Source organism: Sus scrofa, chromosome 9, assembly GCF_000003025.6.
Source record: "Sus scrofa isolate TJ Tabasco breed Duroc chromosome 9, Sscrofa11.1, whole genome shotgun sequence".
Taxonomy (NCBI): domain Eukaryota; kingdom Metazoa; phylum Chordata; class Mammalia; order Artiodactyla; family Suidae; genus Sus; species Sus scrofa.
The window spans coordinates 58749497-58764129 of record NC_010451.4 but is presented as its reverse complement, the minus strand read 5'-3'; the positions used below and the strand labels follow the sequence as shown (position 1 = coordinate 58764129).

The 14633-nt window shown below is 51.0% G+C and overlaps 1 protein-coding gene across 9 annotated transcripts in view; it reads right to left on the bottom strand.

The window, feature by feature from the left end:
- Positions 1 to 14633, bottom strand: part of NTM (neurotrimin) — a 1001784-nt gene that overhangs the window by 203405 nt on the left and 783746 nt on the right. For all 9 annotated transcript variants that reach the window (XM_021102352.1, XM_021102348.1, XM_021102351.1 and 6 more), the window contains one exon: positions 982 to 1214. In XM_021102352.1, the coding sequence (XP_020958011.1) occupies positions 982 to 1214 (233 nt within the window). The remainder of the gene's footprint in view (positions 1 to 981; positions 1215 to 14633) is intronic.

Genomic DNA, 14633 nt, shown 5'->3' with positions numbered 1-14633 from the left:
TAAATATGTTTTTTAAAAGTTAAAAAAAAAACTACATTAAAAAAACCCAGCTAACCATTAAACAGCACACCTAGCTGCCAGGAAGGCTTTTGAGTGTTTTACACAGGAGTACCTGGAAAATGTCATTGTCACCAAAGACCCACACAATATCGACTCCATTTTACAGAAGGAAAGGCTGCGCCACCATTGGTAACTTGAGGTCCCACAGCCAGAAATCAAGTGTGATTGCTCCCTGACTAGGAACCTGCCCACATGGTTACCTGAATACCTAAAACCTGTTCTGCTTACAGGGAACAGGTGAGGTAAGGGCTACGCCCAGTGCTTGAGAAGCATGGAGATGGCAGATGTAAGAGAGGTGCAAAAGCAGAGCAAACACACGGGTCTCAGAAGCCGAAGATGGGGGGCGCAGAGGAGGAGAGGGGAGTGGGGTGCAAACCAAACAAGCAGAATCGGACCAGGTGTTAAACGGGAGCTGGAGTAACAGAAACCCAGGGCTGGGAGATGAGAGAAGAAGCAAGCAAGGTGGGAACAATGGCGGTAGCAGTGATGGATGTGTCCTAGGCAGGTGTTTTGAGCATCTGCAGACAGCGCTGCCTTCTTTGAAGGCTGGGCAAGGCTATGGCATGTTTTAGTGCCAGAAATGCTGGTCTTAAAATAAAGCAAGCTTAGAATTGGATGGAATCTAAACAAAAACAAAACCAAAAACTTAGAGGAGGGGGAAAAAAAAAACCAAGGAAAGCAAAAATTAGGAGATAATTTTCTGAGAAATTATATTATTGAAGCAAAAGTTTAAAAAAAAGAATCCTAGTTCTATTCGATGGGAACATTATTTGAAATTTCAGCAACTGAGGGCAAAGTGAGAAGTAGGAAGTTGTCCTGGTGGGATGGAGCAGACAGAACTCATCTCAGCAGAGGATCTCAGCCCAAGGGCTGACTCCAGCCCCTCCCAGCTCCACCCAGCTGCTGGCCACATCCCCCTACCTTGCACAATGAGGTGGACCCGGGAGGTCTTGGGGTGGTTGTCTGTCTGCACAGAGCAGGTGTACGGGCCCTCGTCGTACACGTCCACATTCTGGATCTCGATGCTGTACTGGGTCTGGGTGTTGCTAAGCAGGACCACGCGGGGGTCCAGGCACCACTTGTCATTCCCCGCATAGAGGATGGTGCTTCGGTTCAGCCAGGCCACCCGGGTGACCCGGTTGTCGATCGTGCACCTGGAACCAGAGAGAAACAGGAGCCGTCAGGAAGAGGTCCTCTTGGGATGACTGGTAAACCATGCCTTGTCCTTACCCCCTGCCCCCAGGGTAAACACATTCACCTCCTGTTTGATTCGTCCTGGGTAGAACTTTCTGGAACTCAGCATCCCAGTCTTAAGGAATCACAGCCTCAGATCACTGGCTATTTCAAACTTCTGGATCCCCCGTGATTCGGTGCTTCTGAAGCCCCCTGAGCACAGGACTGTTTCAAGAGTCCTAACTCTTCAATATTACACCCTGGAGCCATCTTCCACCCCCAGGATGGCTGGGGTGCTGTGAGTACCACCTACTGCGCCTCCCCCTCACTCTGGGATTTCCATGATGTGGATGATAATAATCCCTCATATTCCTTGCTAGATGTTCAGGGGGTACTAAGTTGCCCAACATTTATAACAACCTTATGAGGAAGGTTCTATTGGTGAAAAGAATGGAAGAACAGAGGAACCGAATATTTTTCCTCAATCACACAGATGACATGAGCCAGATCAGAAACCCAGATTTTAACTACTGAACAATATTCCACTCATCTCAGAATAGCGAATTCCAACAGAAGGCTTCTGAAGTCAAAACTAAATCTGGACCACCACCGTCGCCACTTATCTTCATTATACCCAGGGGCAGAAATGTTCAATTACTGCTAGACTAAAGGCATTTTCCAAAATCTCAAAACTGTTTGCACATGTATAAATAGATTTTCTTTCTTTTATTTTTGCATCTGGAGTCCCCAGATTGTGGAAGCTCCCTTCTCGTTTCCTACACTTTCAAATTTCCTAGCTCCTCTCGCCAAGTCCTCATCAGAACTCTGTGTGCATTCATTTCCTTCTCCAGCTACAGCAGATATGTTCTATGGCCTTAGGCTAAATTCACAAACACAGTGTCCTGATCCTGACTACAATGCTGGAAATAGCAATGAAGCCATGGTAGATATAATAATGCCTCCAAATTATACTTTTTTTTTTTTTTTTTTGCAGTATACAAGGTACTTTTTCCATCCACACTGTCTCATGTGATTCTTGCAGCAAATTGGTGAGGTAGGTGATCTTACTCATGCTCCACTTTAAAGATCAGGCCTCCAGGGCTGGAAGGGTCTGGGGACTTGCCCCAGGATAGAGATTGAGCGAGAGATGACGTCAGACCATGCAGCCAGAGTCTCATTCCTAGTCTTGGGTGCCCCTCAGGATGTGCAAAGATGAGTTTTTCAGTGGGGAGCCATGTGGCTTCCACCGAATGCTCCAAATTGCCTGTGACCATAAAAAAGCCTAAGAACTGGTGCTGAGCACACCAGCTTCCCCAGGCGGTCCCTCTCGAGACAAGCTTTCCTGTTTGGTACATCCTTTCTGCTCGTACTTGGGTAAATGTCACAGGATCATTGCCGGCCTCTCAGGCGCAGGTGGGAAGGCTTGCTGAGAGCCCCTGTAGGGAAAACCGCTCAAGCAGTTATACCACTGCTCTGTTGTCCAGCTCCTTTGTGTTGTGCATTGTTTCTTCTGGCCATGCAGGATAGAAATGAGAGGAGGCCCGACGAGGGGATTGTGTCTCAAATTGGCCATGGACCAATCCAAATCGCGTGAAGTGTTTGTTGCGAGTTTCCCTGTCCCACTGATTCAGAATCTTTGGAGACCCAGAAACATGAATTTTTAACAATATCCCAGTTGGGCCCTATACACACGAGATGTATCCAGAACCAGCTGCCTAATTGGTGGGTCTCTGTGCAGAATGCAAATGCAGAGCCCTTTGTTCAGGAATTATTAAGAATTTCAAGGGAATTCCTGTGGTGGCGCAGCAGAAACAAACCCATCTAGGATCCATGAGGATGCTGGTTCGATCCATGGCCTTGCTCAGTGGATTAAGGGTCCAGCATTGTCGTGAGCTGTGATGTAAGTCGCAGATGTGGCTTGGATCTGGTGTTGCTGTGGCCGTGGCTGTGGCTGTGGCTGGCAGATGTAGCTCCAATTCGACCCCTAGCATGGGAATTTCCATACGCCGCTTGTGTGGCCCTAAAAAACAACAACAACAAAAAAAGAATTTCAAGATAGTGAGCTATTTAACAAGTGCAGGGTCCTGTGTGAATAAACACACAGCCTGAATGAATGTCACATGTTATTGTACTTATAAACCTCCCTAGGATCTTACTAAAATGCACTTTCTGGGAGTTCCCGTTGTGGTGCAGTGGTTAATGGTTAACGAATCCAACTAGGAACCATGAGGTTGCAGGTTCAATCCCTGGCCTCGATCAGTGGGTTAAGGATCTGGTGTTGCTGTGAGCTGTGGTATAGGTCGCAGACGCAGCTTGGATTCCGAGTTGCTGTAGCTATGGTCTAGGCCGGTGGCTACAGCTCCGATTAGACCCCTAGCCTGGGAAGCTCCATATGCCACGGATGCAGCCCTAGAAAATACAAAAAGATGAAACAAAACGAAATGCACTTTCTGACTTGGTACATGTGAGGTAGGACCTGAGATTCTGCATTTTTAGTAAGTTCCCCTGGAGATGACAATGCGGATAGCCCCAAGGCCATTCCTTTAAGTACCTCACTCTAGAGGTGAACCGTATGTACAGGAAGGTTTAAGAGGCATTGAGCTAGTACTTCACTGTGTGAAAGCATGATCGGAAAGACAGATAAGTATCCCCCAGGAGCTTGTCTGAAACACAGAATCTCAGGCCCCACCTCAGATGTAATGAACTGGCATTTGCATTTTATTTTATTTTATTTTTTGCTTTTTAGGGCCTCACCCTCAGTATATGGAGGTTCCCAGGCTAGGAGTCAAATCAGGGCTATGGCTCCCGGCCTATACCACAGTCGCAGCAATGTGGGATCTGAGTTGCATCTGCCCCCTACGCCACAGCTCACGGCAAGGCCGGACCCTTAACTCACTGAGAGAGGCCAGGGATCGAACCCGCAACCTCATGGTTCTTAGTCGGATTCATTTCCACTGCACCACTCTGGGCATTCTGGCATCTGCATTTTAACAAGCTCTCCAGGTAACCAGGATGCACGTGCAGTCTGGCTGATCTAGAGTGAACTCCAAGACTCCCCACCAGCTGTGAGGCCATATCCTGAACATACATGAGAGCGAACAAGAGGAAAGCAAGTGCGGCCGATGGAGGAAGACCCTGATGCTGGGCCTCCCTGAGGCTGTGCTTTCCTTGCACACCTGATGCTCTTCCTCTCAGCCTCCCCCACTGAAAGGTGGGTTTGAACCACAATGGTTGGAAACCCCTGAATATCAACGCACTCCACCACTTGCTTTGCTAGCTATGTACATGAGACGTCACTTGTATTCATGACCTCAAGGGTGGGGGGACGCTCTGAATGTTGTTTCTACTCAAGCAGAAAGGTTGGTGAAAATCACGTTATTGGCCAGTGTTTATTGAACACATATTATTTTATGCTAGGCACCGTGCACATCTATTATATGTGCTATTTTATCATCTCAAAAACATGGTTGGTTTCACTTATTATTGCCAATTTTAGATAAGGTTAACCGAGTCTAAGAAATCTAATCTGGGAGTTCCCATTGTGGTGCAGCGGAAACAAATCTGACTGGGAACCATGAGGTTCGGGTTCCATCCCTGGCCTCACTCAGGGGGTTAAGGATCTGCCATGGCCGTGAGCTATGGTGTAGGTCGCAGACATGGCTCAGATCCCACGTTGTCGTGGCTCTGGCATAGGCTGGCAGCTGTAGCTCTGATTGGACCCTAGTCTGGGAACCTCCATATGCCGCGAGTATGGCCCTAAAAACACAAAAAGACCAAAAAATAAAATAAAAAGAGAGAGAGAGAGAAAGATCTCATCTGAATGAACTAAGATCATCCTGATTAAGCTGCAGAATTGAGTTTCAAACCTTTTTCCCCCAAAGTCAGTGTTCTTGAATGTCCTTATCCAGGCCTCTCAAAAGTCCCTACAGCATTTCAATTCCATATGCCTCGGAACCACCTGGAAGCCCGGATAAAATGCAGATGGCTGGGCGCCTACCTGTTCTGGGGCTCGCATTTTGAAAACCGTTCATTTAGACATTTGTCTGGTTTCTGATGACATGAGAGCAGCAGAGCAAGTGGCAGTAAGAAATGACTCTCATTTGAAACACTTCTCCATGACTTCACAGGGAGAAATTTCCTGCAACCAATATGCTCTGAGATGCCAGAGGCGGCGTCCTGCTTATTTTGTCCTCCAACTGCTGAAACCTGACCAGATACCAGGTGAATGGTGCTAGTACAGGAAAGGCTGATCCACAACCTTGAAATTGCTTGAGTAATTGTTTCAGATGCCCACCACGGGGGCAGCTCATGGCCTCGGGAAGAATGTCAGAGAACTGTCCTGGGCTTCCTTGTGAATGTCTGATGATCGGAAGTCGACTAAAATACCAGTGGACTCACCACACCACGCCCCACCTGTGGGGCCAAAGACCCTCATCTGCAGCTGCACTAACGCTTCAACATAGCCCATTCAGCACGGTTGTGCGGCCCCTGTGATAGACGGCGCGGAAAAGCTGGCACAGCTTCCGCCCTGATCTGGGGCACGTCCGAGGTCATGATTAGATGTCCAAACTGTCACGGCTGGACATCAGTCTTGCTGTCTGCACAGAATTAACAGGGCTTCTGCAGAGAAGGATGACAAAGGTAAATGTGGCAGCCAGCTCCTGCCACCTCCTCCTCCTGCCTCCATCCACCTGTCTCATTTAGCGAGTCTCCACGACCACGCGTGGGAACACAAATCTCCCACGTGGTGAAAAAAAAAAGATGTATGTATACAGAGAGAGAATGAAAGTAAGCATAACCCGCTCTCAGCAGAGCCCATGGGGAGTTGGTAGAAAATCGGGTGGGAAATTTAGTCAACAGGCTCCCTTTTTCCAGAAACAGCCCTTAATGCAGTTCTACGAAATTACTCCTGAAGCACGTGTATTTCATGATAGTCCATCTCCCTCAGGAAGGGGCTCAACTTTATGGTTAACTAGGAGTTTAACCAGTTTAAAGTTTCCAACTTAACCCTCCCCAAGTGAGTGTAACTAGACCTGGCCACTTGTTACCTGGGAAGTGGTCCCAGGCCAGCAAGAGGCAGGCCAAGAAGCAGAGAGTCAGAAAGGATGTGAGATGCCCCCCCCCAACCTTAAAGGTCTCCACCCCTCCCCCCACAGTCTTAAGATACACGAGGCCCCCACCCTGAGCATCCTTTCCCCCACTTCTCCCACCACACATGCAAAGAACAGAGGAATAGCCTTAGCACACACTGGACATCTGGATCGAGTCCTGGAATCCCCAAACTCCAAGCATCTCTCAACTCAGAGCCACCTGCCCACCGGCCTCAATGCCTGCCCTCATGTACCTCCATGCTCCAACCCTCCAGCCTGTGGCCACCGGCCTTCCACATTTCTGTGAATGGCTGTCCCAACCACCAGACTGGCAGCTCTCCCTTCCTTGCGTGTGGCCCCCACAAACAGTCCACGGCTTGGCCTACCCAACATCCTGGCAGAATCCAGACAGAGAGAGCACACCTGAGAGGGAATGGGCCTCTTTGTCATTTGAATGGTCAGCCAGTATCCTCAGTCTGTCTGTCTGTACCCTGCTCCCTTGATTGGAGAAGTTTCTTCTGACAGACGATGAGCCTGGTCCATTTGAACACAGACCATCAAGGGTGCCTACTGGGAATCATCACTGCATTCTCTGTGATGAAGAGGCGCCTTCTGCGGAGCTGACCAGAAACCAGCTACACACAGCCACACCAGACCATGCACCAGGCACAGCGCATGGTGGAGAGAGGTGACACACCTGAAATCCTCTGCAGCTGCGCTGACTGTGCCAAAGCTCTGAAAGTGCAGCCCTCTGTGCCCTTAATCTTCCACCGATGAATAGCAGCGTTATTCCAGTGGCTGCATTTTTACAGAGAGGAACAGCAAAGCATGATTAAGCCAGGCCAGAAGAGCGCTGCAGAGATGAGACATAAAAGTATGGATGCAGGGCCTCAAGCTACTTTCAGATTTGGAAGGAAAAGAGAACGGGAAACAGAGACACACAGAGAAAGAGGACCCTGTAAATTGGAAGGAAAATAGAGCAGAAGTATCTCCTTGGCCCCTTCAAAAGGCAGACGAGAGAGTGCTGAAATACAGAGAAGGATTATTGAAGAAGAGGGAACAATTCTGGCGTGGCCTTTCTTAAACACACCTGCCCGAAGATCTGAGGACAATAATGGACCCAGACCGCGAGGTGATCCAACCGCCCCTTCTCCCAAATGGCCCTTTAAGTGCCTTTGAAAAGCATCACATCTCAAGCAACATTGGCGCCTACAGCAAAGTAAGTGCTTCTGCCCTTCCCAGCACCTGGCTACGATCGCCTCTTGTGCAGAAATGGCCCAGCTGCCCCCTAAGTTGGGTTGCTCTAAGTATTTGGCTTGTGTCCTGCCCCTCAAGCTTCCCAGCAAAACACTCCAGGGAGGATGGTTCAGAAATACCAACACCCAGCTCCGTGGGGTTGGCCTGTGCTTATTCCAGGCCGGCTTCGGTGGGAAACCGACACAGACAGACAGGATGCCTCATCTCCAAGCTGCTGAAAATCCAACAATACCGACAACAGAAATAGCTGGCTTAGCTCTTTATTGCAGGAGCAGGCTTCCCTGGGGTGTGGTGGTGGTAGGGGATTGCTAACTTTGGCCCTTCTGGAATCTAAGCTCCTGCTACTATGCATACAATTGGCCTGGGTCCTCTAGAGACACTAAAACTACCTCACACCTGTTCACACTGGCCTCACCTCTCCTGATCACAACTGCTTTTGCTTTACACGGACAATGAAATCCTTTGCAGTCATGAAGATAAGTCCAAGGCTGATCGGGCATCACTGGAAGCAGAAGGAGCTCTTACGACAGAGGAGAACAGACCAGAGGAAACCCCATCTGTGTCCATGGCGCCCCATGAGCCTGCCCTGCTGGCAGAGCTGTGGTCTGAGGAGGGCAGGGAAAAGGAACGATCCAGGCTCTGAAGTACACGGGCTGGGATCCAGTTTCCCCCTCTGTTCTGCTACCTCTCAACAAGCCATCTGACCTTCCTGAGTTTCATCTAGCTCCTCTGCAACGGAAATAATGTTTCCTCTTGCATGAAGTTAGCAGGAAGCTTACCCAGAAGCATGCGTGGAAATGCATTGCTTGGTGTGGAGTGGAAACCCAAAATGGGGTCACACAATCTATCATGCACACAGCCTTTTCCTCTTGTGCCTATACCTTCATGGCATTGCTCAGTAGATGGTAACTTCTGGAAAGGCGAGGGTGAGGGTCATGCCTATTTTCCTTGTGTGCCTTTACATATTGTACTGAGTACAGTGTAAGTGCTCAATAAATATCTATTGACTGATTCTTTTTTTTTTTTTTAATTAAAATCTCCCACCTTTCACAAACTCCTGAGAAGTAAAAAGATCAGGAGGGCGGGTCCGGTAAAGGCCCAGGCTGTGAGTCAGCACCCCCTGAACTGACAAGCACAACCCTCGACCCTCCCCGCACACTCACTCTTTGTGGCAATCTGTCACCTTTCACCTCCCTAGGTTTCTGGGAGCAAATCAGGAAGGACCAGCTGTGTGGACCCCTGAGGAAGGTTCTCCATAAGCACACCTGCCCTTCAGTCCCTTCTGTGAGAGCCTAGGCAAGTGGCATCAACTCAAAGCAAGCCCTGCCCTGCCAAGTGAGGTGTGCTGGGACGTTCCTGACATAAATGGCACCACCACTGTGATCTGTACCCCTGACCGAATCCCAGTATAATTCGAATACCGGAGGAGGCTTGAGGATGCTCAGGACATCATTTCACGTTTGTAAAGCACAGCCCCCACAAAGCCATGTTTTCAATAACAGTGCATTACATCTGCCACGTGGCACAAAGGGAGGCTCTGCACTGCCACCTGATGGTTGGGCAAAGTGGCATCTGGATCCTGCGACTGATTACAGACCAAAGCAAGGGAGCCTTCTGCTCCCTCTGCGACGGGGACCAGACAGCCCAAGGTGCTTTTCTCTCCATTCATGGTCTAACGTACTCAAACAGTCCACACAGGGGTGAGGGTCTCTGGAGCCCCTGCGTGGAGACCAAAAATCAGAATTGCCGAGGGATCACTGGAAATTCACCTTGGACTTCATCTGCCCTTAGACCTTGGGCCCCAGAGAATAATCTCCTGCAAATCCCCATCACACCTCCAACGCCAAGTGCTCCAGGTGTTCCAGCTGTGATGTGAACTGGATAGACTGGATGACTTCTCACCATTACCCGAGCACTCTGTTCACCTCTAGGATTCAATGGTTCACTGTATTTGGGATGCCCTTTCCTATTGCATCTTAGACTAATTCCTATGTCACTATCAGAACCGCTTATAACACACAATGTTATTTTGTGTGCCAACATTTCCTCTGCAAATTTTAACCCCCCATGAACTTTCACTAGACATACTCTTATCCTGGTGTGTACTGACGGCAGCCTGTCCATGCTCCATCACCTGTACTATGGGGAGTTCTGGGGCAGGGGAACAGGAGGCATAAAATGCTTACTTTCAAGGCAGTGTGGCTCTTTGTGAGAGTTATGGTGGCTTTTAGGTTGGAAGGAGCATGCTAAATAAAAGAGAGCAGGGAACGGTATTTCAGGCTGAGGGAATAGCATGCCAAAGCACAGTGGAATTGTGAAAAGACACTAGCAAGGAGGAGTTCAGGTTGTGGCTCAGCGAGTTAAGAATCCGTCTCATAGCCATGAGGATTCCGGTTTGATCCCTGGCCTCGTTCAGTGGGTTAAAGCTTCCGGCATTGCCATGAGCTGTGGTGTAGGTCGCAGATGCAGTTCAGATCCTGCATTGCTGTGGCTGCAGTGCAGGCCAGCAGCTGCAGCTCTGATTCCACCCCTAACCTGAGAACTTCCATATGCCACAGGTGTGGCCCTAAAAAGATTTTTTAAAAAAGATAGCTGCAAGGAGAGGAATTTGGACTGTGCCGAGTGTAAGGCTTTGGCAGAAGAGAAAAGTTTGGAGAGATGAGGTCAGGAGTGAGTGTCCTCTTTCTGGATCCCCTCCAACCACTGTAAATTCATCAGGGTGGGTCACAAGAACTGGCTTCCCAGTGCTCTGGCCTGCCTTTGGGTTCAGCTGATGGATGGGAGAGGGGCTGCCACAGCTCATCCACATCCTTGTCAGACATCACAGCTCCTGGCAGGGGACCCTCTGTCCCTGGTGGGAGCTGTGCCCTCCTCCTTTCTTCACTCCAGGCCTGGAGGTGTTAACCATTACCTCCTGTTCTAGCCCCAGGTCCTGATGAACCCTTGTGGGTTTTCTTGCTCTTTAGCTGCATCTTTGTAACTTAAACTCTCCTCACATTGGCCCAGTTTGAGCATGCCATCTTTTCCCTGCAGGAATATTGCAGAACGCCACGAGAAAGAGTGTTTACTTGATCCTTAAGACAAGGAGGATCAGAGAGCCACTGAAGAGCTCTGCCATGGCCACCTCAAAAATCACAGAGGGCTACCAAGCACCCAAAGCCAGTGCCTCCCTCTTCTTTAGCGGGCAGCCTCCCCACCTCCCACGACCCCGGAGGGAGGAGCTGGGAAAAAGAGACTGGGTCCTGGCAAATGAAGCTATCTGCAATCTCTGATCCTTCTTTTCTGTCTGCATTTCTCCGATCCTGCTATCCTCGCCTTACAGCTAGACCATGTGGAGGCCACACCTGAGACGGGGCTTTATCTTGGAGGAGTTGGGTCAGCCTGGCAGAGCAGCAGTGGGGGGATATGCTCACTCTTGAAACTGGAAGGGTACTGCCCTATCATGCTGGAAAGGGGTCTGGAAGTACCTGGGACCTCCTGAGCCCAGGGCTGGGGGCCACTGCAAAAGATACACCGGGCTGGCCCCACCTTTGAAGCTGGTTCCAGCTCCCTCAAGCCTGGATCCTGCCTCCCACATCTACTCCTATCATCACATCAAGAACCCCCTGTAGTGAGGGCTTGACCGACCAGCATGGAGAGGATCTCAGGGCTTAGGAGACAAAACCACATCTTCGACCAGCCCAGCTGATCTCCTCCTTGATTCTGACAGGCCCGGGGGCACAGGCTGCCTTTCTACCTGGTACTCACCCCAGAGGCCCTGTACACACACGACCCTGCCCTGGGGGAGGAAGAGGTCAGAGGAGGTGATCCAGTTCAAGGCTACAGTGGTTCAGAGCAGGAGGAAGCAGTGCTACATCCAACTCCCACAGTGCACTGTGAGAACAGGCCAATGAGGGCTAGAATCCCAAAGTGACAGAGGGCCCTGGTCCAGAGGGGGTCTTCTCCCTCTTCTCAAAAATTGAACTTGACCATCCCTCATCTTACCTCTTGGTGGTGCCACTATGTCTAAACTGACTGCCTGGCCCACGGGGACATAAGGAGTGGCAGGAAGCAGGCTGGCTTCCTCCAAGAAGCTGGGATGCTGGTTACCAAGTGCCACTTCCACTATCGGAGAGGTGAGATGAACTTGGGCAGTACAGAACCCACACAGAGAGGCAGGCTGGAGCCACCGTCAGCTTCTTCCTCCCGGGCACTTGCCCTGGGCACCCTCCCCCTGGCACACCCTCACCCCCACCCCCTCTGGTGGCCTCTGAGGAGAAAGAGTCCCTGGATCCAGAAGACAGTATCATTCTAACCAGGAAATAGAAGAATAAGTAAGTGCAGACAAGGTCATGGCCCTTCCAGAGAGCTGATCTCCATGATGGGATACTGCTGGGGGGCAGGATGTACCTCCCAAAGGAGAAAGCTCCCCGGGGAAGGGGCTCCTTTGCCGGACAGAGACTGCTGTCCCCTGAGCCTTCCTCAGTTTCCTCCTCATTTGCATGCTTTCTGTCTGATTTCTTCTCCATCCAGGGGTGGCCAGCTGTCTGCAGAGCATCCTCTTGGAGAAGGAAGATCTCCAAACCAGTTTGCTGCAGACCTGCTTCAGCCTGTCACCTCCATCATCTTCTCCATCACAGCAGGGATGCTGACTGACCCCTATCACAATCACAAGTTTCTCATCCTGGGAGAAGCCCGCAAGTACCTTTCCTGGACCAGAAGGAAGTGCCTAGAGCAAAAGGAAGGATGTGCCTGCCTCTTGTTCTGCCTCGGCTACTGACACAGAGTGCAGGAAAGGGTCAGGGACTCTGGGCCACCTGGGACCAGGTCTCCAGGGAGCCACACCCACCCACCTGGGGAGCAGATGGGAGTCAGGAAGCCACTCTGCTGGAAGCAGGGAGCCAGGCACAAGTCCCTGTCCTCCACCCACTGGGTTGTCCCCTGCCGTGCAGGCAGGCAGCCCAGCCCCTGGGGGCCCTGCAAGTCAAGTCTGTGTCTCTGCCCAGTTCTGTGCTTCTCTTCTGAGAATCCATTTCTGCTGCTCTTCCCGGGGGCCACCTTGGGCTGGGAGTACCCCTCTTCACACATACTCAGAGGCTGAGGTGCCTGGGGGTGCACCTCCCCCCGCTCTCCCCCACCCCCACCACCAAAAGCAGCATCAGCAGGTGAACTGTGGGAGCAGGAAGGCCTGAGTCTCCCTGCAGGCCACAGGAAAGCCCCCCTGGGGACCCTGGCCTGAAATGGAGTCTCCACTTGGCTCCCTGCCCCTCCTGGCTGTTCTCTGGGGAACACTTCCTTAATAAATCACTTTCACATAAATTTGGATCTCAGGGCCGCTCCTGGGGCTCCAGAGCTAAGACATCCTCTTTGTAGTTCTCACAAACATTCTGTGATTGGGAAGCTCGAAGGAAATGCTTTGGCGGCCGAAGAGACAGGCCAGGCGGAGGGGAGAGTGGGCATCCTGCTCCTGGGAGGGGACAATGCTGAGAAGAGCTGGCAGCCAGAAGAGCAGGGGGGGAAGGGGCCACTCAGGGGCACTGCCATCCATGGGCATTGCCACCTCGGGCAGCAATGCATCCAGGCCTAACCACCAAAAGGGGCTCCGGATGAGGATGCCAGGAGTTTGGAGATAGAAGAAGGACAGGTGGACTGGAAATCCTGTGGAGGGAGTGAACCTTGAGCTAAACACACAGGTGCATGAGTAGAGAGAAGGGGACAGGGTGTTCCCCACAAGAGGAAAACAGAGTCCAGAGCTGCCCACGGGGGCATGGGGTGTGCGTTTGGGTCTGGTCTGACAGACACAGGGGCTCTGTGGGGACACAGGGGGAAGGGGTGTGGGAAGGAAGCCACAGCTGGCTTGCAGAGGCCCTGGAACACAGGCACAGGGCTCTGCTCTCATTGGCAGCCAGTCAAGAAGGCTGGGGTAACTGGACGTACCACGCAAACTACATTGGAGGGCAAGGCAGAAGAGAAGATGGTGAGGACAGAGGGCTATCACAGGCAGAAACAGCAGGCATGCTGAGGTTTCCCAGGAAGGCATCATTCCCACAAGAGCTGGTTCTCACTCAGAGTATCAGATGCGGAACCCTGGACTCTCCTATGAGGCAAGGTCTCCATTTTTGTTTTTGTTTTTTTTGCTTTTTAGGGCCACACCCTCGGCATATGGAGGTTCCCAGGCTAGGGGTCTAATCAGAGCTGTAGCCTCCGGCCTACGCCAGAGCCACAGCAACGCGGGATCTGAGCTGCGTCTGCAACCTACACCACAGCTCATGGCCACGCCAGATCCTTAACCCACTGAGCGAGGCCAGGGATCGAACTCGCATCCACATGGATACTAGTCGGGTTCATTAACCACTGAGCCACAAAGGGAACTCCTGAGACAGGCTCTCCTTAAATGGGGCTGCCAGGGCATCTGTGGTCATGGGGGTTCGGGCTCCCTCCTCAGGCAGGCTCAGCAGCCTTTCCCCTCCCCCACAGGGATCCTTCCCCCAGGCCCGCCCTTCTTCTCACCATGTGCATTTCCCTTCTAGTGATTCCCCTATGGAGATAATACCAGGTGTGTAAGGACAGGTTTGCTGAGTTATTCAGTGTTTTAGCACGTGCTCCTTGAGGTCCTACTGTGCACCGTGTAGGGTGTGAAGCACTGAAGCCATGACATGCAGGATGGTTAAGACATAGGCAGATGTTCTGCAGGAGAGAAGCAGAGATAGACTGTGATCAAGAGTGAGGGCTTTTATGAGTAGACATTATGGGATGTCAAACAGAAAATACACAGGTGTCCAGGAGCCCACTGTAGTCTAAGCAGCCAGGGAAGGCGTATTGTCGAAAGCTTTGGAGATGAATGTGCCTTTGGTGTTTGCAGGAACCTGAGAGATCATCCACATCAGCCTACAGATAGGGACCCTAGAAACACTGAACTGTGTGGTTACTTCCCTCATCAGCCTATGGCTATGCAGCTATTTGGCTCAAAAAAGACTGGAGGTGGGAACTTACATTTCCTGATTCCTTAACCTGAGCTACCATAATGGTGTTTTCTGGGGTTGGTGAATTCTATGAAAGATTCTGGGAGTTCCC